Source organism: Mastigoproctus giganteus, chromosome 9, assembly GCF_048544385.1.
Source record: "Mastigoproctus giganteus isolate SK-2022 chromosome 9, ASM4854438v1, whole genome shotgun sequence".
In the NCBI taxonomy this organism is placed as follows: domain Eukaryota; kingdom Metazoa; phylum Arthropoda; class Arachnida; order Uropygi; family Thelyphonidae; genus Mastigoproctus; species Mastigoproctus giganteus.
In genome coordinates this window covers 177,270,274-177,293,353 of record NC_143583.1, presented here as the reverse complement: position 1 = coordinate 177,293,353, position 23,080 = coordinate 177,270,274, and the positions used below count along the sequence as shown (strand labels likewise).

General features: G+C 38.5%; 1 protein-coding gene across 1 annotated transcript in view; it reads right to left on the bottom strand.

The window, feature by feature from the left end:
* Positions 1–23,080, bottom strand: part of LOC150080904 (uncharacterized) — a 256,611-nt gene that overhangs the window by 104,171 nt on the left and 129,360 nt on the right. Inside the window, exons 16-17 of the mRNA XM_090380849.1 lie at positions 13,651–13,818; positions 9,674–9,800 (exon numbers count right to left, since the gene is read on the bottom strand). Of these exons, the coding sequence (XP_090236975.1) occupies positions 9,674–9,800; positions 13,651–13,818 (295 nt within the window). The remainder of the gene's footprint in view (positions 1–9,673; positions 9,801–13,650; positions 13,819–23,080) is intronic.

The following is a 23,080-nucleotide window of genomic DNA, read 5'->3' as shown; positions in this document are numbered from 1 at the left end:
AAGCAGTTTCAGGAGAGGGAGAGTGAGAGGAACCATTACAAGGAGAGCTGGCCAAGGTCACCCGAGGGCCACATTGACCAAAACAGACCGCCGCTATCTGGCTCTAACAACAAGATGAAACCCTACAATGTCCTGCTATCAAAACATTACCAACCGGACGGTGTTACAAATCAAGTGGACTCTGCTAAAGGAAGCCAGTGGTTTGTATCTCATTGACCCCAAACCATCTTAGAGCTCGTCGAAACTGATACATTGAACGTGTGACTTCGAGCCCTGACAAATGGGGTACACTTCAGTACTCTGATGAGTCCCGTTTTAGCCTCCAAATGAAATAACGTCTAGAACAAATTCTAGACGTAGAATTCTAGAACAAATTCTAAGGTATGAGCTGGTGCAAGAATGAGATTTATTGCCACAGAATCTTATAGACACCCTTATATCGAACATGGTTCACTGCTTATCAGGCCTGTTTAGCCATTGGAGGAAATCATACGATGTACTGATGTCATGTGATCATTTTTTAGAGCATCTTGTATCTACTTCTGTAATATTAAAATGAAACTAAATGCTACTAGGCATAATATGGCACACGAAAAAAATAATCATTTTTCTTCACGTGCCATTTTGTGTTTGAAAAAACAATGTATCCCGTAATGATAGGAAGATACGCCATAATGGATTTGTGTATGGAGAGGGGAAGACGTAATAGTTCTATGGAGTACTGTGGCAGATGCAGTAATCCAAGTCGAGATTATGACGGGTTTTACATCCACAGCTGGTGAAGCTAGATGAAAAGAGGCAAATATTGAACGGCTCGCTCGGTCCACACAGTTATGATGACAAGTCAGCAGGGGAGCTTGCCGTGAGAAGTACATGTCCACCACCTGGGAAGATCTATTCTTCCAAGAAGTGAAAACATCTATAGGAATAGACTCCGTGTTAATCAACCTCTCGGTACTCTGTAAGAATTGCTATCGGAAAGGGAGTCTTACTATAATTAATTCAACTCTTCCAAGAGTTGAATGGTGTATTTCCTTTCACCATGAGATACTCCAAACGCATCTTGTGATTTGTCTTGTCAAAACTGGATAAAAACAACTCTTTTTAATCATAACTATAAACAATTACGTGTAGCTCACCGTTACTGTTTCTCAGACTACACGTACAAGTGCGTCGAAATCAGAAACTACGTTGAGAGCAGCAGCTCAATTCCCAGAATTTAAAATGTCGCATCTCCTACCAACAGTAAATTTCGTTGTACATATCATACACTGTGCTGCCACTTTATTAGGTACACCCCTGCTCTTCACACAAATGGCTTATACCACAACGTTGCAAATCAATGGGGAAAAGGAGTGATCTAACGGACTTCGAACGTGGCATGGTAGTAGTTGCAAGACGTACTGGACAAAGCATCTCTGAAACAGCAGTTTTTCTGAACTTTTCATGCACCACAGTTTCAAGGGTGTATCTAGAATGGTGCAAAAAACAGAAAACATCCTCTCAACGGTACTCCTGTGGAGGAAAATCGCTTGTTATTGAGAGAGGTCAGATGAGGATGGCTAGAATTGTGCAAGCAAACAGACGGGCCACAATGTCACACATCACATCAGAATACAACTTTTGTGCGCAGAACACAATATCGCAACGGACCACTAGTCGCACTTTGTTGCGAATGGACTATAACAGCCGACTGCCACATCACGTACCTTTGTTATAAATGAAGAACAAGACAGCACGCCTCCTTGGGTACAGTAACACCAGCACTGGACTATCGAGGATTGGAAAACAGTTGCTTGGTCTGACGAGTCGAAATTCCTGGTGCACCATGTTGATGGAAGGCTCAGAATTTGGCGAAAACAACATGAATCCATGGACCCGTCATGTGTGACGACTACTGTGCAAGGTGGTGGGGGCAGTGTTATGGTGTGGGGAATGTTTTCTTGGCACACATTGGGTCCATTGTTACCCATAGATTCACGTCTGAATGCCACATCGTACCTAAATATCGTTGCTGACCAAGTGCATCCGCTCACGTTGACAGTTTATCCTCAGTCAGATGTTTACTTCCAGCAGGATAATGCGCCGGTGCACAAAGCCCGAATCGCTATGGAATATTTCCAGGAACATGACAATGACTATTCTATGTTGCAGTGGCCCGCTCAGTCCGCGGATCTCAATCCTATTGAACATCTTTGGGATGAGCTGGAAAGGGCTGTTCGCTGCAGGCCTACACCTCCGTCGAGTCTCAAGGAATTGCATGACACACTCATGTCTGCCTGGTACTTCATTCCTACACAACGTTTTCAGCATCTTGTTCAATCCATGCCTAGACGAATTCAGGCTGTTTTGAAGGCTAAAGGAGGCTCAACACGCTACTAGCTAGGTGTACCTAGGTAGGTGTAGAGCCCATGTCCAAATTCTTGGACATGGGCTCTTGGACAGGTGGAGATATCTGGGAATGAGTTAGAAGATCAGGCTGCAAAGAGCGTACTACAAATTCCCAGTCATTCATTCGAGATCCCATATGCATCATAAGTTCTCTGATAAATTGTATGGATTAAAATAGATCCCAGAAGGATCAAACAACTACCTAAATTAAGCCAAAATTAGAATCTGAAACATAAGCATGAGGAAACCAGAAGAAAATGAGTGGTGCTATCCAGGATTCTAAGTTTCATAGCGATGTAACACTATTTATTTTCCGACAGGCGAAAACCTCGCCCATTACTAGAGGTCAGAAGTGTAATATCATTGAAACTTTGAAGCACGAATTTGCAAGACAATACTTACATAATTCAGCGTCGATCGCCTTCAAGACATCTTTGACATAGCGAAGAGCGAATGAAATACGGGTTAATGTTCGAGAGGACACTTAACGACGAGTGGATTACACGTTAGTAGACCCTTCACTCCAATAAAGAAATTTTTCGTTTCAAGATTTTTTAGGAGAAACGGACGCCAGAGTCAGCTCGTTGGTAAACATTAGGAGTGCTGTTCTTAATTCTAGTCACGTAAATCCCATGAAGGAAATAGAGAAAGATGAAATTTGATCATGTCCAAGCTGCCGTATTGTAGTCCCAATATTCTGTCTTATCCTATAGGAAAAAGAGAGAGCACTGAGCGAACGAAAGAAGAGGATCGGATAACGAGCAGATGATATACCATTCTTGGGTTGGTTAGCAACGCGACATGGCAAATCCGTGAAACCCAACGGCCATCCACAGTTGTTTTGACAACAGTATCATTAAAATATCTGTAAGGTTACCTGTCGTCTTATCGTTAGAACGAATAAGGAACAAGGCAACGTCGTGCACGCATAAACACTCAACTACTGTAACTACAGGTGCGACAGCCTACTTTTCCTCCCAAAGTATTTTTTTTTTACACCAGGGGGTTTCATCTTCCGAAAAAAGCAACCGAATAAACACACGAACGTCAGGGTTGCTTCTCAAATCCTCCAATAACCTCTCTACTTTGCTTCAAGCAGCGAAAGAGGATTACATAAAAGTCCTGACAACAAAATATGTTCAAATCTCTGTCGAATGGAGCGAGGAATTTATTGGATGGTTCTCTATTGGCTGCAGGCTGTGCCCGGGTACAAGGTGAGTGTCACGGACAATAAGAGAGAAATATGGGATTTTCCTCCCTTGTGTTGTCACTTTCGAATTCAATAAGTCTGCCACTCTGTTAAATAGCACAGCATATAGCGGCGTGTCTCATAAAAGACATTTTCAATACGGTTTCTGCTACGTTATTGGTTGATATTTGATGGCCGATCTACATTTGATGGACTGAAAATCCATGAATAAAATACACGCAGTCAATAGTAATATTACACAAAGGCCATATGTGAAGTTTTTGTTGTATTTGAGGTTTTTGGCACAAGGGCCTCTTGGGCTACATTGTGCCTATTCTTTATTTAGGTATCACCGATTTCACATTATTATAATTAGATACTATTATACAAATTTATGCCTTTTAAATACTTAAACAGTTCCTCTAAATTTGCTTCATTACCAAGAATATGTGATAAGGTTAAGGGTTCCTGCAAGTTGGAGAGGGAGCTAAAGCTGGATTTTCGGACAGATGAAAGTTGGGGACATTCAATGAGACTATGTTTTATTGTTAGGTGGAACTGGCAAAAGAAACACTGAGGAGGAGTCTCTCCAAAAAGCAAATGCAGATGAGTTGGATATGAATGATCGATTCTGGGCTTATGTGAAGTACACAGTTGTGTTTCTCAAAATGCAATTCTCCTTGCTCATGGACCTCGCCTTGAACTTAATAACTTCAACCGCGATTCTTCTGTACTACATAAAATGGACAGGGTTCGAGTACCCTCTGGACAAGAGCTCTATTCTTTACGTACTTCTGGAATAAGGATCAATCCATGGTATTCAAACATAAGAGTGCTGCTTCCAAACAGCATACGAAGATAATTCTTACATGTTGTAAGATTATTTGAATTGTCATTTTATAGAGGAATTCATAATGAAACCTATAACTAAAGATCTACATCGAATAATGTGGTTACGATTGTTATAAACTATTAGCTATCGCTGCACATTTCTTAAATGCGTATAGACATAGTTCTACATCAACTATTTTATCTGGAGACTTCGGATAACCAGAGGTACACCCACTATACTCCATTACGAGCTATTCGAAAACTTCAGATCCATTTCAAACAAAAATTAGCCTTCTAAAAATGCTGCACTACAGAATTCTACTGCTTCTGAATGCAGAAGTAGTTTCAAAAACGTGATGTCAATTATCGCGGGCAGTTGATTCTCATAAATCAGTTCTGGACGATATTACCAAGGATTTGTAACTAAGGATTAGTACAATACAATGTTGGTCACTCATAAAACGTAATGCACTGAAGTATATCAATAATCATAATAAAAATGCCGTCATCAGAATAACCGAATGGATTTAGATTCATATACTATGGCCGGTTTCGTTAATCCATCATAAAATTGAGACAGTGACCTGGAACCTTATGAAATGGAGACTGAAGAAACTAGGGCAGACATACAGTTGATCATTTAAATCGTTAACAACTAAAGTATGGACAAACTCATTCTTCTGTCACTAAGAATCTGAAAAAAGTTCGCTCAAATAACTAGAAATAATGCAGAAGACAAGATTAATGGCATTAAAAAATATGGTAAAAGAGAAAGAAAGTAATAAAGTTTACGTAAAGCTTTAAGGGCATTATAAAAATTGAGAAAATAAATGATGGTCCACCACACCTCAGACATCGGTCGGAGAGAGAGAATCCGTAGCCGAGTGGTCAAACGCGAGGGCACAATAGTACACACCTTTTTAACAGCTAAATATGGTACTGTTCTTGTATTTCCCTACCATGTAAACTCCTCTGACCCTATGTGGCAACCCGGAGTATATATTCACAGATTAGATGCCTATAGTAAGAAAATTTGTGAAGCTAACGATTTATAAATGAAACGTTTTCTCCCTAAAATCGAACTCTATGATTAGGATATTACATTGCAAGTCTCAATCACAATGCCCACTAAATGGCCGATGTGCACCTCGCCATAGTTGCATCACCAGAATCATGGTCATTGCTTTCGGGTTAATCCCAAATATAAATTTCCTTTTTTTAATAGGAGATAAGTAAATTTTAAAGTATCCTTCATCGACTGACAATGACAAATTGACTCCCTCCCCCCCTAAAGAATGCCTTTGTGGGGGGTCAATGGAGGTGACTGTTGTTCCTGGCGGTTTTATAATTGGAATAGTATTTTAATCTATGTTACCAATTCTTATATCTGCCCAGAAATGTGTTCTACACTGATTTACATGTTGTACCAGTTAAAAAGAAAAAAAAACTTACTCTGCTACTTGAGGTCGGAAGGAATTCAGTTTCAACTACACTCCCGCCTGAAGCCCAATGATGCTGCCATCATAATTACTTATGCTGCTAGGGTTCGGAAGTTATCTTAACTTTGTGCTGGACAAGCGAAATAGCCATGTTTCTTCTAGAGAAAGGACATGGATGCCATCTACAAAACACTCCATAGCAGATGAACTAGCTCCATTCGGCCATTCTGATGATGGGAATTTGTATTAATTCTTAGTTCCCACATATTTAAATCACATCAACAATAGAGTTCGCATTACTGTTGATTCCAATATGATGTACACAGGCTTCAATCATCTCTGCGAAAACAACGAGCATTTGCAGCCCACCATATTTCAATGCCTAACCAGTCTGGGTATTCTTTTACCATAACGTCGGGAAATAGAATTATTCCATAAAATTTTGCTTTAACCAAAGAGGCGTTTTTCAGGTATAAAACTTTACATTAACACCGCAAACTTAATGTGATTCTACTTAGAGAACTTGTAGATATTTCAAGAGTTACAAAAATGATTGATTGTAGAATGGGATGGATGACGATAAGTGTCTTTGTGGCGTCTGTACTATGATTGGACAGCTATGTCTGGAAGCTTTATTTTGAGTTTATAAGGTTAAGTGGGTGAAACAAGAAAGCATGGTGTCGGCTTAGGATGAAGGGGTCCTCTTTTTATTTCGTGCTGCCGATTAGGTAATTCTGATGATGATGTGGAATTGCCAAACATCACAAATGAAATAATCTCATCTGTGATTATTCATTTCAACATGTCGTGACGTAACAAGGAATTCATAAGATAGCCACCATAAAGACGAGTCATTTTTCGCATTCTTTCCTATAATTTTATAATTTCGGGTCTATTGAAGAAGAGGAAAATAAAGTTTGAAATATATACAAGCTATTTCTCTTGAGAGAATGAAATGTTATACGTAAAATACCTCCTTAATTTTGAAAATACAAAGATAGTGAACATCCATTTATCCTGATTCTTTAGAGACAGATCTTTCTGTTCTACACTTCGACAAGAATTGCGGGATCTGAATCACCTAAGCTAATGCGCACCGACTGATGATCAACTAAGTTTTAATTGATAAATGGGACAGTTAACGTCACCATCATTAACCTGAGGTAGTCAATATGTCCATTTCGTATTCATGTAAAGTCGCTTTTTCAGCGCTTCTGCTGTGAATTCATATTTGCCTCAACCACCATCACTTTTTTTGTATCCTGAAATTGTCACCAACTCTTCCGGGGACTGGACAGATATTCTCCTTACTTAAGCGTCAAGGGCATTTCAGCTGTGTCCCTGTTGGACATTCCTGCTGACGGTTGTTTCTCTTAACAGCAAATATCTTTGATGCTTTAGGGCGCATCAAACCAATGCTGGAATCGATTCCTTTTACTGTTCACTTTTGAAACACTATACTTTTATTTTTTTTCCTCAAACAATTCGATTCCATCTCATCAACTACGTTATTTTTAAGAGCAAATATTACTACCACTTTCATTTCATCTGCTTCAAGTTTTTCTTGACTTCATTTCTTCATTTTTTTTTCCTTTTATTTTCCTCTGTGCCAAACTCTTTGCCAAAGTTTATGCCGAAGACAATCACTCTTCTGCCTGCATCCTTTGAATATATTTTTCTTTCGTGAAATTAATAAAAAAATAGAATTCGTTCTTTATTTTCTTTGGGATTATACGGTGAATGACCTTGCCCATAACAAATTTTTAAGCGTTCACAGAGCTACCTTTTGTTTTAAATATTCCCTTTAAATCAGATTATTTAAAAGTGGATATTAAAGCACCTGCAGATGGGTTACCGTGGATCATCACTGGAGCAAATAATTCCAGAAATATACCATTTTATTTTAGGTTTAATAAATCTGTGTTCAAAGAGATATCTACTTCATTGGTGCCTTTGTTAATTCCAACTGGCTTTCCATTACACCATCTGTTGATTTTTACTAGGAAACATCGATAAATTTCGCACATGAATCGTCATAATTTTTCCGATGCATGCTAATTAGCACGATATTGCAAAATCGATTAATAATTCATCCTAGCATTTCTTGACAACAGCGGTGATCACGTTGAAAATTTCAGTTCATCTTGCGAGTGAGGATCCACAATACACATAACCATTTCTTTATATTAGTCTCGGTGGCTCCATCTAGTACGCAAAAGGACAGCAGAAAGAATGATACCAGTTGAAATGAAGGATCACACCTTATGGTCGTGTCATTGCAGCCTTGAGGAAACCGGCAACTGCGACAAATCGATTGTGTCGTACTCTATTAACATTTGAGGATTTATCTGTTTTGTTGCGAATGTTCTTTGAGCTCATGGTTTTTTGAGAAATTTCAATTTAACGTCGTGTTCCAGCACGAGTTTCCGCATTTCTTTCTTTAAGAAAAGATAATCCAAAATGTCTATCTTTGCACTTAGAGATTAAGTATATACGTGCTCGTTATTTCGAGTACAATTATCCACAACCTTCAGCTAAAATACAACTGCGAAACCTGTCGACAAAGGTATGAATTCACTGGGTAAGAAATGCTTCATTTTCAATCTAAAGTATCCAAGGAACCTATTCCCAAATTCTCATAATTAATCGCCTAAAGCTAATGAACATCTGTCTCTTCCCAGAACTAGATACTTAATTTCTAATGCAGAAAATTTTCAGTTTATGTTTGATTAGTTTCCAGCAATAGCTTATTTATTTAAGAATTTATTTTATTTATAATTAAGGTAACTCTTGTTTATTTTACGATGCTTATTTTCATACAGAAAAATTCTTTTTTAAGAGCAACAAGAGAGAGTATCATAGAAGTACTATTACAATGAAAGGATGGAATTAAATTTTCCAGCAATTAAAGTTTCCAGTCTTCATCCAGAATATCTATTGCAAAGATAAGGTGATGTTCCTTATGCTTCTCGAGAGAAATCTTAGAAGGATTATTCCAACTCGTTATATACTAAAATAAATCGCGATACACTAAAGGAAGTATTAGAGCCATAATTAGATATTTCTCAGTTGCTCTGACTTCGATTCAAGGATTTGTTTTGGTGGCTGTTAAAGGATTAAGAACCCTCGTGTTTGTGTGATGAGTAGGAACCCACATTTCCAGGAATTTAAGCAATATACGAGACGTAATCTGCCTGTGAAATATGCAATTAAATCTTAGTAATAGAGAAGTACATTTGACGAACATCAATTATGCAAATTATATTCATACATGACAAAAAAGGATATTAAGAAACCACTGACCATGTAAACTGGTGCTTCCACTATTGGAAATCAACTGAATTAAACTAATAAAAGTTTGCATTTAATGTAATAGCCACCCTGTACAGCATCCTCATGATGGAGAGGAATATTTCGAGTAGATTTTCATGTCTCGTTTGTTTAATCCTCGCTCTAGAAACGCTACGAAACAATTAGGCCATTTTTACACCCAAAGTACATCATTTTCTGTCGGATCTCGTTCGTGGGATGTTTCCAGCTTTCCGATAGAGCCGGCGTTCACTAAAGGAGCATCGCCGACTAACGATGAACGAACTAGAAGACGCAGTTGCCAAATCAATACGAAAGGAGGAAGAAAAAAAAAAAAGGAAGACAAAAAGAGAGGAGAGAAAGAGGGGAGTTCAAGTGGCATTTATGAAAACGGAAATGCAGTCATTATAAACAAAACGGGGACGGCAAAAACAAGATAGAAAATCGGCCCCTCCTTAAAAAGAAATTCGAAGTAATAACTCAATTGGGTAGCACCTTCTGAAACACAACTCACCAATTTTAATGACGTCAGGTAACTGGCTTCCGTCTGCCGACAGGGGGCAGCACCACACAGCACCCACGAAGATGCTTATCCAGGAACTGTGGTAGTTGCCTTTCATATTGTCGCCACAAGCACAATCCTGTCATCCCCGTCCGAAGCCTCACTTAGAGGAATATTTAAGGCCTCTCGCAGCACACCCCGTCCATCATTCGTCACCCCGCTTCCCGCACCAGAACAGCGGAAGTCTTGAACGCTTGTTGCTTCCACCACCTCACCGATGGCACTTCCGAAATCAATGTCGCAAACAGTGACACTCCTACGGGCGAATACACCGCGAACTGAGAGCTGCTTCCTACGGCTCCGCCAGGATAGTACAGCCTCTTCCGGTTGCAGTACCAAACAGGGCGATGGCGTGCGCACGCGCGCCCATCCGTAGTGACGTTGGCCGGAGAGAGAGAGAGAGAGAGAGAGGCGGTTGAACGTGTAAGAAGCTGTGACGTGTTGTTATAAGGAGATATCGCTCGTAAACACCTGGAGGTTTCTGGGTCAAAGGTTAGTCCACGAAGTGAGTCACCGTCAGAGGAAATCCATCTTAATATTTTGAAAGCTTGACAATCGGTAATGGAAATGCAGTGTGTGTGGCCTCGAAGATCGCGAGCTGGAGTTGGCTGTAAAGTTGACAGGATGAGTGGAGTTTGGCGAAAGGGACGAGATGGTGCGCGTGGAATAATAGATGGGGTTTAGTGGAAGTGGTAAGAAGCAGATTCACTCGTGTTAACTTGTTTACCTCGCTGCTACAGAAAGTTGAGATTGTGTTTAGAGCAATGAACAGATTCCTCACAGGATGGAGGAGAATCGAGCAGAAAAGATGACGCTTTTAAAGACCAGCTATCTCTACTAACCTCAATGAGTGAATCAGGATGGAAAAATAAAAGATTACCAAGACAGATTCAGCATCACGCTACTGGAAAATGTAAACGTTCCAAGAGTATTGCCGAATGGAAACTTTTAGTTCGTACCTACATTTATGAGATGGAGGATGAGAGCTGTTCCGTTTTTCATAAACAGAAAATGCAACTTTGAATCAATAAAATGAATGGAACGAGCGAATCCTTTTTCGTATCCATTTCATCCAAATTCTATCAAGTTACTCACCGTAATGGCCATCTCAAGCCTTATTAAGCTATCTACCGCGTTAATAACGGCTTTACCAAATAGAAATCTCTGGGCGCGTAAAGTTTACTGCATAGAAACCCGGATGTTAATGATGTCTAGCCAAATTCCAATCTGCGAAATGTACTGAAACCGAGATGTACATCTGTAATTCGAGCGAGTCAATTGCGTATTAACAGTGGTGGCAATTTTCATTATGTCGCAATTAAGAGAGAAAGAGAATGGGGGGAAGAGGACAGGGTGAGAGGGGGGGGATGAAATATTTGCACGCTCTGCAGGAGTGCAAATGACTTCGTAAGTTGAAATAATTAATAAAATTCTCTCTCGTTATTCTAGACGTCAGGAGGGATTTGGTGATGGTGTTTTGCAGCAGGAAAGGCAGTGGCTGATGTGTCTTCGTGATCCCTTTTTATTACTACTCGGGGACTTTCCACGTAGTGTCCACATTACGTTACGCTCCAAACTAATGCGGTAGTCGGGTCTTTAATGCTCGCGATGGGCTTCTAGAATATCTAATTTACCACTAAATGAAGGTGGCTGGAAATGCTATATTTTCCTTTCAAAAGTTAATATATCTCTAAGGAATTGCGTCTGAAGATTTAGAGAAGCAACTGCGTGCCAAGATCCTCATCGTGACCAGCACGAAGTGTATAAGTAACCATCCCGAACATTTCGGTGAGCGTCTGAGATAATTGTAAGCGCATTACATCCTCAGACGTAATGTAAATAACTCGTATGGGTGTCCCTTTTTGCTTATTTAATTATCATAAATAAATTCTAAGAGGCACTAAGAGAATGAATAAGCTCAAATCTGAAAGCAAAACTGTTTATTTGAACGTGCGGTACAAAAGAGTTGAGAAATGAAAGAACGCATAACTCGTGGATTATTTTTGAATTCAGCATTGAATCGATAATTATCTGCAGACGGAACCGAGGGCCAAGATGCGCACATTTATGTATATTGTCTGTTCATCACAGATAAGGCAGCTCACATCGCCAAATACTTAGTTCTTGATATTAAAACAAAAGACCCTTCCAGCGTCTCGCTTTAATTTCAGAAAATGTACCAAAAATCACAATTAAATTGACAAGCGCTTTCGAGTAACATCTGGAGTGTAAATAACAAACATCTGTATCACGTGGCACGTTCATTATAAAAATGTCTTAATTATTTCTCCTGGACCAACTTGTAGAAATCTTAAAGAATAGTTTAAAAGAGCTCCATTGCACGTTAATCTTAAAACCATTTTTTTACAAAATAGTGATAATGGAAATCATTGGCAACGTGGTAGGATTTTGTTCATGAAGTTGGTATCCACGAATTAAACCACACTGTATTCTGTAGTGGCGTGGCCGATGCATACACATGAAATCAACTCACTGCCTTCTCGAAAACAGATAATCACCTGATCCATGCGTGTGTATCGTGTGTGAGTGAAGTTTTTGAATTATTCAAAACAATCTTCAGATGTCAAGGCTCGTGATCACAGGAGCAATACTTTCAAGGTAGACTGTACAAAAGGTTTTGGGGAAATGGGAGGAGAGTGGGTCTGAATTGATACAGACAAAGTGGCCTCTGCTAATTGCAGTGACCAAACGTTTTCTTTTGGGATGAGCCGAGATTCAGCCATGAGAGTTGCAGAGTGAATATACTCACTCCATGCTAAAATTAGGGAAATGGGCCATTGCTGGCAGGAGTCTGAGTTGGATGAATGGTCGTGCATTTACTGTTCAAAGTAAACAAATGACATTTTTATGTGGCGCCTGCATTAAATTTGATGTTCATAATATGCATTTTCAAACAGAGTTCAGCTGGTTGAAAATTTCTTTCGAAGTGAAGACATTCTCAGACAGAGGGGTCAGCCAGGCGTCAGGACCTCATGTTGGATGCGCGTGTGTGGGTTCCTTTAGGGAGACGAATTAAAGCACATTGACCCTCCACCAGAACCTTCCATGCTCTGCTTTTGTAAAGGACGGATTTATTACCAGAATGCCTTAATTTTTTAAAACAGCATGAAAGCTCGTTGTGAGAGTTGTTAGCAGAGATCATGTTCCTGTTAAAGGCTTATCCCCTCAGGTTTGGGCTATCATGATCTCATGATTACGATTCATGAAAACAGTCTCATCTCCAGTTTAGTCTTAGAACAACTCATCCGAAAAAAACATTTAATAAAATTCCATCAACTGTACATTTTTCTTTTTTATTTAGATTTTATGGTTTAACTTAACTTTTGCACAAAACTAATTGCTTTTGAAAAAATTTTAACCTTTAATGTACCGCTATTATATTCTTTTATAATGTTTAATATTTAATATATGTTTAATTATTCGAGTTTATATCGTGATATTAATTAAGCCTGCATTCGTTGAAAGCAGATAATGAGCTGATTCATGCATATGTCTCGTTTAAGTGAAGTTTTGCATTATTCAAAGCAATCATCCTTTGATATTTCCTCTCCGCTATAAACTGAACTGCCACCACTGCACATTTTCAAAGATGCACAACAAGAAAATGTTTCTAGCGATCACTGTCTTCCACACTGTACGTTGGGCGAAGGCATTTCGGACGGAAGTAGACATAGAGGCCACTGACGTTGAAATTTACTGAAATCTTCGATTCAGCAGGGTATGTGGGGAATTGTAATAGCGAAGATGTTGGCGAATTGGAAATGAAAACTTTCTCTTCGACAGCTGGCAAGAAAGAAATTCGGCACCCACTCAATCGCTCTTTCGCTATCCTTCACTACAAGCTATGCACGTGACCACACAGTTGCTAAGTAATGCACTAACAACGCCGGTTTTAAGGCTGGCCTTCATGGAACTGAATCGTGGGTCCCAAGAGTATTCACACTGAAAGTGGACGATTTCATCGGGAAGAAATTGTCCCTCAGGGAACTACTGAGGTAGTTTGGAGTCGGCCTCGTAGATCCTCTGCATGTGAGAATGTCTCTTAACTCGAACAGTAACTGCAGGATCATCGTTCTCTGTAAACACAAAAATATACATGTTAAGGAATTGTCCAAGATGGTGCAGCATTTAAAATAACCCAAAACTCTACATTCTAAAAAAAAATAATATGCATTTGGCCTACCGTTTTTTTTATTAATTTTTAAGAAAAGCTTCCATTTATTGGATATTTCTAATCCATTATCTAGAAGAGAATCCTACCAGACGTGTTCATGGTATGAGCTGGGGTACTCCTAATAGGGTCCTTCTCCACGTGTATGTGTTGTTTGTGCGCTTTGTGGCTAATAAAGAATAGTTTTGGCTATATATGTGGACTTTCTTCATTGAAGACAGATACACTTCTGACCTATCAGATTGACCGTGTTTTTTTGTTTTTTTTCACATATTACTGAATCCCTACCACTGAAGCCTAGTTCCAGCAAGGTGGACATAATGCCTCAACATTTTGTTATCATTTTAGCATTATTTCAGACAAATGATGCAAGGAAGCAAGCTTAAGCAGCATCACTCAAAAAATCATTATCCACCTCATCTGCCCATTCACTCTAATTTATCTAATTCTTCCTTAAATACATGGCGCCTCCGTAGCCAGGTGGGAAGGAGCAGCAGTGCGTAGCACACGTTTCTTGATTAGACCGGAATTCGAGCCCGTCACCACCAAATACGGAGGATGCGGAAAGGTCAGGGAATGACCACCGCATATCCCGGAGCAATATGGCCTTAGTTGCTAATGCTCCTAAAAACCAAATAACAACAACAACAACAACAACCTTAAATTCATTCAAACTACCTACTTCAGCAACACGAGATGTAATTTTTTGCAACGATCAATTACTCTCTGCCTGAAAGCAAATTTTGCTTTCAGCCTGAATCTGTAGTCACCCCTTTTCAATTTAAGTCCCATTATGTGTGTTGTCTGAGAAAAAGTAAGGATACCATCAGCATTAAGTTCACTCTATCAGGTCTCCTCGTAGGTGCCTAGTTTCCAAGTGTGCATTTGTAGAACTGAAATTTTTCGTGATAAGAGTATCCTTTTGTGTCCTTGGCTAATTTTGTTTCTCTTCTCTGAAACCAATCCAACATACCCACACTCTTCTAAAATGAAGCTTCCAGAACCGTATGCCGTACTCCAGATATGGCATAATCATTGATTTATACAATGGGTTAACGACCTCCTTGTCCATGCTGGAAAAATTCTGTTTGGACATTTTCAATGAAATATTTAGGAACAGATTTACTATGTTCGTGGCTGAAGTTTCGCTTGGCCAACTTTGTAACCTAACTTAAATCCATGTGACTATTTTCTCTGTGGATATCCCAAAGAAAACAGTGCTCAACGCCTGATGGTTTAAAAGAGGAGAAATCAAACAGCATACTGTCAGAACAATAGTCATTGTAAACGATTTGGATTTCTATTTGAATTTTGGTTCCTTCCTATGAAACAAGATTCAAATAATCATCATATTATTACAAAAAGAGAGGAAAATGATACTACATATCTTTAGAACCTTGGAAACATACTACAGTCATTTTCTCTGATCGGAAAGACACAACATATGGCAAGGCTGCCCAAATATTAACCCCATATTCATTTTAAATAATACCAAGTGTTCAAAGTCGCGTTACCGTAAAGTAGAGGGAAAAGCCTTTGATCAAATTAACCACTTTGAAAGTAGGGAGAAGTAGGTTAATGAATTGAGACGAGCTTAAATCGAAATGCAACGTGATTCCCCACCAAATCATTATAACAGTTGTAACACGCAATAGCAACATTACCAATCATGTAGTAAGTACAACAAATCTATTAAAACAATTTGGACGTTCCATTACTCCGTATTTAAACATAAATTACCACTTAAAAGTCAAAGGTATGTGACGCCAAGACCGTATTTGAAAGGGCCGATAATCAAAGAAGAAACTATAGTAAATATAAATTTTAAGATGGCCTGCACAGAAATTCAGAGTGCGCCCGTACATTTTTCTGAGAGAAATTAAACCTCCTAAGGCCAGAACTTCAAGACAATTCAAGACGATTATTACGATTCCATTTATGAAAATTATGGCACATGTAATCCAAACTTTTTTCTAACAAATTGTTTCCTCCCATCCCCCAAAAATGGATAGAAAATTTACATTATTATAATGAAAATTCTTAAGAGAGCAATGAAAATTCTTGATATAACATCATGTTGTTAATAGATGCAGTAAAAAATCAACTCAGTTTACAGCGTTATGCATGTTACGATTTTAAATAGATCTCCTCTGTTCATTATTAGCTATTCTTTATATTTTTTAATCAAGGGCACCTAAAGTTCATTTTTTCTTTAAAGTTTCTTAAAAGTAGCTAATTTTCTGAAGTAAAAAGAAATTCCTAACACGCGTAGCACTTGCCTGAGTAAGTTCACCCGAGTTTGTAGTCACAATCTCATGCAGCGTTATTAGCTAAACGAAGAATAATGGGAGATGTTGTTTATTACATACCGAGACTGGGCAGATCGATTTAACTCCAGCATTCGTGGATGGAACATTGATGGAGTGTCCTAAATTTTTATATCCCCTGGCATTTTATCTTCAGAAATATTATCTTTTACCAACAGTCATAACTGGCTTAACACCTGTACGGTTGCATTTAAATTCAAGGTTATAAGATATTGCGGGTTTTATTTCAAAATTGCCTCAAGGTTCTCATCCTTAAATTTTACCTAATAAACTTCTTTCTCATAAACTTCCAGAGTAAATTCTTTATTGAGGTTTCTGAAACCTAAACATCAAAGGAAATTCTGAGCAGTTATAAAATCTTCCATGAAATTTTTTCAAAGGCAGGAGCGTGAATTGAGCCACTAGAACTACGCTTGAGAGAGAATATTAAGTCCGAGCACCACCCTATATCCTGCAGAAAAATTTACAACTAATGAAAATGTTTGCATATGATGATGCCAAATTTGCTTTTCTGAAGATGACATTAAAATATCGTATTTCTGTACACAAATGCCAGTTGGAGCACCTGATATTTATAGCAAATCTATGTGTTTTCAACAGAAGATCCATATGGCGGTCTTAAATGAATTATACCATATCTCCTTATTCGGTATTAAGAAAATGCAACTTGATCATCAGTCTAAAGAAATATCCTCATGGAACCAGCCAAAAAAAACTATGATAGTTATGATTAACGAACTAATTATGAGTGATAAAAAAAAGGTAAACTGCAGCCATTATCAACAACCCACTGCAGGATGGAAGCCTCCTCAACAATTCATGTTGAGGGAAATGGACCATAATCTGCCACGCTGGTCCAGTGCGTGGTTGACAGATCGACCGTATTTAGCAGTCAGGGGCTTGAACCCCGATCTACTCAAGGAGCGTGTGCTACTGCACTCCTGACCACTTGACTACAGTCCCATAATTCGCATGATGGGAACTCCTAGCACCTTCGAAGATGACGCCTCCTTCAAAAGAGCCTTTAAGTTCAATTACATGTAAGATAAATTCAAAATCTACAACAGGAATTTAGCATTCACGCTGTAAAATCATCAATCCCGGATTTTAATTTAAAATAAAAAAGTATGAATAAGTTGATAGAGTGATAGACTTTGGTAATGAGAATGATTATGCCTTAATCATATGACCAATCCATGTCCCTTTAGCGTTTTAAATTTCAATATTATTTTTGTACAGTATTTATACTATATTTTATATAATCGTGATAGTGAAATTAAAAAGAAAAACTTTCTGGTTACATAAGGGAACAGAACCCAAACTTCCACACAGCACGTGATTATACTAATGAACAAAAATAAAGTTCTTCTTAACGTAAGAACCGGTGAACTGTCTTTAATTGACATCTCTTATTAAAGAGATGTCAATTAAAGACAGTTCACGTTGCTTAAATCGTGATTTTCGCACAGCCCAGATGGTTCCCAATTGCTAGACAAAATTAAGTAACACGTCTTACCTAATCCATCTCATCAACCTCTTTGATAGTAATCTAAGCAGTTGAAGAGCAAATAAGATCACCTTGAAATCTAACCGTCGTGAATCAGTTTTACATTTGTGTGATTTATTAGTCACTTGGCTTTACAAGATGCGAGGAGTAATTAGGAGCTCTCTGTGACAAGGAAGCAGAGAATGAAAAACAAATCCGATCTTAGAGAATTTCGCTTCATTCTTTGCGTGCGCACCAATTTATATAAATTGTAAGACATTCCTATTAATCATTTTTAGAAAACCATTTTTTAATTATCCAATGATTACCGGATGAAAAATTTGAAAATGGTGGGGGGGGTATAGGAACAAATCTTGGGTTAGATTTGCTTACACACAAAACAAAATGGTCATCGTAGCAATCATTTATACAAATTATTTTATTGTGGTTTCTTGAGTAAGATAGCGACGAGGAAAACTCAGCTTGTGGTCGTCTCTTCATTCATAAAATGCGCAGATTTGTAATAAAATTCCAGCTACACTAGGTAGACGCATAATTTTAATTGTGTAATACGTCCCGAAGGGGATGTTAAAACAAGCTGAAAGTGAATACTGCTGTCCACTGAGGCCTTCTGTCCATTGGGACTAGCAACCTCATACCTACGCTCTTGTGGAGAGCCAGAGACTGGCCTTCACATCATGCTTGACTGTCACAATTATACAGACCTCCGAGCGAGGCAGCCAGGGACGCTCGCTCTAACTCAGACCGCTTTGGGGTGAGTTATGTTTGAGACGCGATTATTTTATTTAATTAACAGAGTTTGTTAAAGATGCCTTTAGACGTCGATAAGATTCTGCTGGATAGGGTGACCTACCTCCTAGTGGTGGGGATGGAGACGCTGTCCCCATAGTGAGGATAAAGGTCGTTCCTATCTCTATTGTCATGTTTTGTTGAGCTGTGATGCTGATTTGCACAATTTGCACACTTTATTGCAGGCGATGAATGGTTACATAATTTCCTGATGCAATAATATCCACAACAATAACTAATTCAGGAAAAATTACATAAAACATATATTAGAACATAAAACGTATAATTACATATTTTACCTTTAAAATTGATATTAACATGTGAAATGAAAACACATGAAAAGCGATGAAAAGACGATGGCAGTCACTCGGTTGAAGACAAAAGATGTTCCCTGATGACGCGTCTTCTGTACGATTTGTTCTTTATGAACTTTCTGTAGTCCACGTCCATCTCCTGGACGTTGTGGAGCATCTCCATGGGCAGGAATATATCACCTATCCTGAGCCTCCACGCCACAGACTGCAGAGAGAGGGGAGGGCTCTTAAGGGTTGCTGTGGATCCTCCAATTGCACATCTGCCAAAAACTTGGCATATTGACTTCACCCGCTATCATTTTAATTGACACGAGGAAGCTGAGGGTGAATATCCGTTTGGAGACTTTTCTGTAATTTAGAAGTTGGGTGATATCTGAAGTATGTGTGAGTGGTGGCAGATTATGCTTGAAGAGGACCCACCGAAGAATCCAGCACTCAGCGGTTGCAATGGTTTTTAGCCTCGTTTTCGTTGCCCACGCCCAGATTTCTGAACCGTAGGTGATGACTGGCTGCAGAAACCGGTATATGTATTTGAGCGTGTACTCAGGCTCTGTGACATGAAGAAGCTGTTGTTTGGCAAGCCATCTTGATCTGCAGACCTTGTTGTGAATGTCTTCAACATGGTGTTTGAAACTGAGTTTAGGGTCGAATATAAAGCCGAGACCTTTGTGCTTGGTGACTGGGGTGATGGGGGTTTCCGTGGATTTCCAGGTTTAGTTGCGTTGGGTTTGATTTGAGTGAAAATACCATTTCTGCAGATTTGTTAAGGTTTGATTTGAGTGAAAATACCATTTCTGCAGATTTTTTAGGGTTTGATTTGAGTGAAAATACCATTTCTGCAGATTTGTTTGGATTTATCTTAAGAGAAAACGTTTCCAAGTATGTAATCAGATTCTTAAGGCTGTTAATAACAGAATCAGGTCAGGCGATCCCGGTTATCCGATAGAGGAGCTTCAAGTCGTCTGCATAACTGATAAATTCTGTTTGCCTGCACAGGAATGGGTGGATGGCAGCCGTAAAGAGGAGCCCTGAAAGAACTCCGCCCTGGGGAATACCTACACAAACTTTCCTTGTGAAAGATTTTTTACTCACAGTCAAGTGAAGGACCGTGGTTGTGAGTAGTGACTTCAAGAATTCCAGTATATTGCCTATTATCTGGTATCCGTCTTCACAAAATTGCAGGAGGCGCTGTATGTCTATGCTGTCGAATGCAGATTGGATATCCAGATAAACAATTTCCATCACAGCCCTATCTTGTAGAGCCCCCAGAATGGTGTTGGTGGTTTGCAGTAGGTGGTAATGGTGGACCTGCGTTTCAAGGCATAGTGAATGAATGGTGATTCACATGGCAGAACCTGGTTGGTTAGGACAAGAAAAAGGCACTTCTCCATGACTTTGAGGAGATATGAGGCTTTCAATATTGGCCTGAATTGTGAAATTGATGTTGCTTTTTTGTGATTGGTTGGACAATATATTGATTCCAAGCTGTTGGGAAACTTTGCGTTGTGAGGATTCCATTAAAGATACCTAGGAGTGCATCAATGATCAAAACACTAACGCTCTTAAGAATAAATTGTGGGACCCCATCATATCCAGTGCAAGACGTTGGTGGGATATCATTGACTAATAATAACCTTGAATAGATTAAACATGGCGTCACAGCTAAGAACTAAATGCATATGGATGAAAGTCCAGGTGGCAGCTAGGATAGGCGATAACACAAATAACAAATGTCCATTGAGGTATTCTGAACAGTTCTGCCATGCCCACACTGGAAGAAATTCTTTTTTGAGGTGGGCCGTATTTGAACAAAGCAGCGCCAAGCATCACAAAGCAAGGTCAGTACAGCAGAGCTTTGAAGAGAATAATGTGCAGATCCTGTCATTTCCAGCACAGAGTTTAGATTTGGATTCAACTGAATACCTTTTGATTGTTTATAGCAGCAGTGTAGACTATGAATACCAATTATGGGCAGAGTGAAACATGATTCCGATCTTCGCATACCAAAAACTTCTCCAGGGACTGATATTATTAAAAATAAATGGGAGGAATATTTTGATAATAAAAATTCTTTTTTTTTTACCAGACGTTTTTATTTAGTGTCCGAATAGATGTGTGGGATAATATGTGTGTACACACACTAAACATTTTTAAAAAATGTAAAATTGCATTTAAGAAAGTTAGGAAGAACCGCTTGGCCAAGATGAAAGTTGGGCATCTGGCCCTGTCTGAGAATTCCTTCATATTTTTTTTATGATATTTTAACAAAAGCTTTTTCTTGAAGAGTTAATCTTTCTGATGTGATGGTTAACAGATAAAAAAATTTAAATATTAAGCTATGATAAATGTATTTTAGCACGGCTGAAATTAAACCCATCAGAGTGGAATGAAGAAAACTGAATATGAAAATTTCGTAATTTTTCGGTTTCCTCCCTTGAATAATTAATGACGCTTTAAAAAATAAATGTGATTAATTATAACCGAGCACCAAGAGGTAGATAAATGCATATTTCTGAAATAAGGATTCCGGTGTCTGGATTAATTCTTTTATCCTGACTTTAACAAGAAGAAAACAACGCTACGAGTTCACCATAGTTCTTATCGCCTATCTTATCTTATCATCCCAGGCATCTCAACCCCTTTATAATCTTTTGCGCGCCCTTCTGCTTTATTATTTGAATTACGCCGCTTCAAATATAATCTAATTATTTGTGTATCCTACTATTCAAAAGATTAGAAAAATGTTCCTTTAATGAATTTCAGTACTTATAATTTCTTTGTGTTATTTTAAGTCACTGAATTAAGTTTACGTTGGATAACTTTACTGTAATATAACCTTTCTTCATTTATCGATTTAGGAATTCTGTTTTATAATCCTTTTTTTTTTAATTTTGATGTATTTTTCTTCTCTTGATGTTGCCTTCTTTCCAAATATGTCCGCATTTCGAAGTACGTTTCGTGTCATATACCAAAACTTTGCTTGTCTTATCGCTTTAAAGTGACATCCTGGTTAATGGACGGTCTCGTTAATGGATTCTTTTATCGCGTGACCTTCTTTTAGTCGAGTAAAGATCACACATCTCGTATCTCAATGGATGTCTGCAGTTTCATAATCATGCGCCAGTCTGCAGTTTTTACCAAGTGAAAAAACCAGGAGGGAAAATAAAGTCGTGTCTATAATTGTAAATGAATTTACTTATCTACAATATTAATGGCAAATTCAGGTGGTGGACTTCGTGAACTTTAAACACAATAATGTTCAAAATTAAGTTTTCCACTGTCGCAAGCGGAACTGAAGGATGCTTCTCTTAGATGAATATTGCTATGCACGTTCCTAGACAGCGGAAACAAGATCCAAGCGTCACATACCACAGTAATGTCCACTGTTCTAGTTTCAATTCACAAGTTCCGCATATTGTGGTAATGTACAATAAACAGGTCACGCTTGCCGGATGTTATCCGCCATGAATATCTAAATGTGTCTTACATAAATGGCTCTTGGTACCAAGAACCATTTATGCCAATCGTTGATGTTATCGTTTTTACGTTTTTACTGGCGTTATTCCAAAAATTTTGTAACGAAAAACCGTCATGCGAAAAGCGTTACGGAAGTGACGTCATCTTTAACTTCCGCCAGAAACGATTTATTGTAACTTGTATTGTTGCAATCATACTTGTATGATGGCAACAATAATTTATCTTCTACTGGACCAAATTCAATGAAATTTTGCACGGAGCTTCATCTTAGCTCTGTACTAGAGAGAAAACTTTCAAACCTCTGAAAATTGCAGTAGTTTTACCAGGATAATGGAAAATATGAACATGTGATCAAATAAAATTTCTTGATCACATTAAAACGTTTTAGACGATGACTTTTAAACGTCAAGTACGTTAAATATGGTGGTAGCAGCAGGACACATTATGTATCTGATACAGAATTTTTTGAAATACTTTAATATAATTGTGAAAATGGATTACTGCAATTTTACACGCAAATTTTTTCACACATTAAATATAAATGCGTTACAACATAAAATATTAGTGAAGGCTATAAAAAACGGCTACAGTTTCTGCATAAGTTCAAGAATATCACTTTGTATGCATGCCACTACACAAATGGCAGGACTGGAAGATTCTTTAGAATTGATTTCTGCACTGCGTCGTAGGCTGAGGTAACAAGGTTCTTTCTAGACATATTGAAAGCAATTTAAGGGTTGGAAAGCATATTCA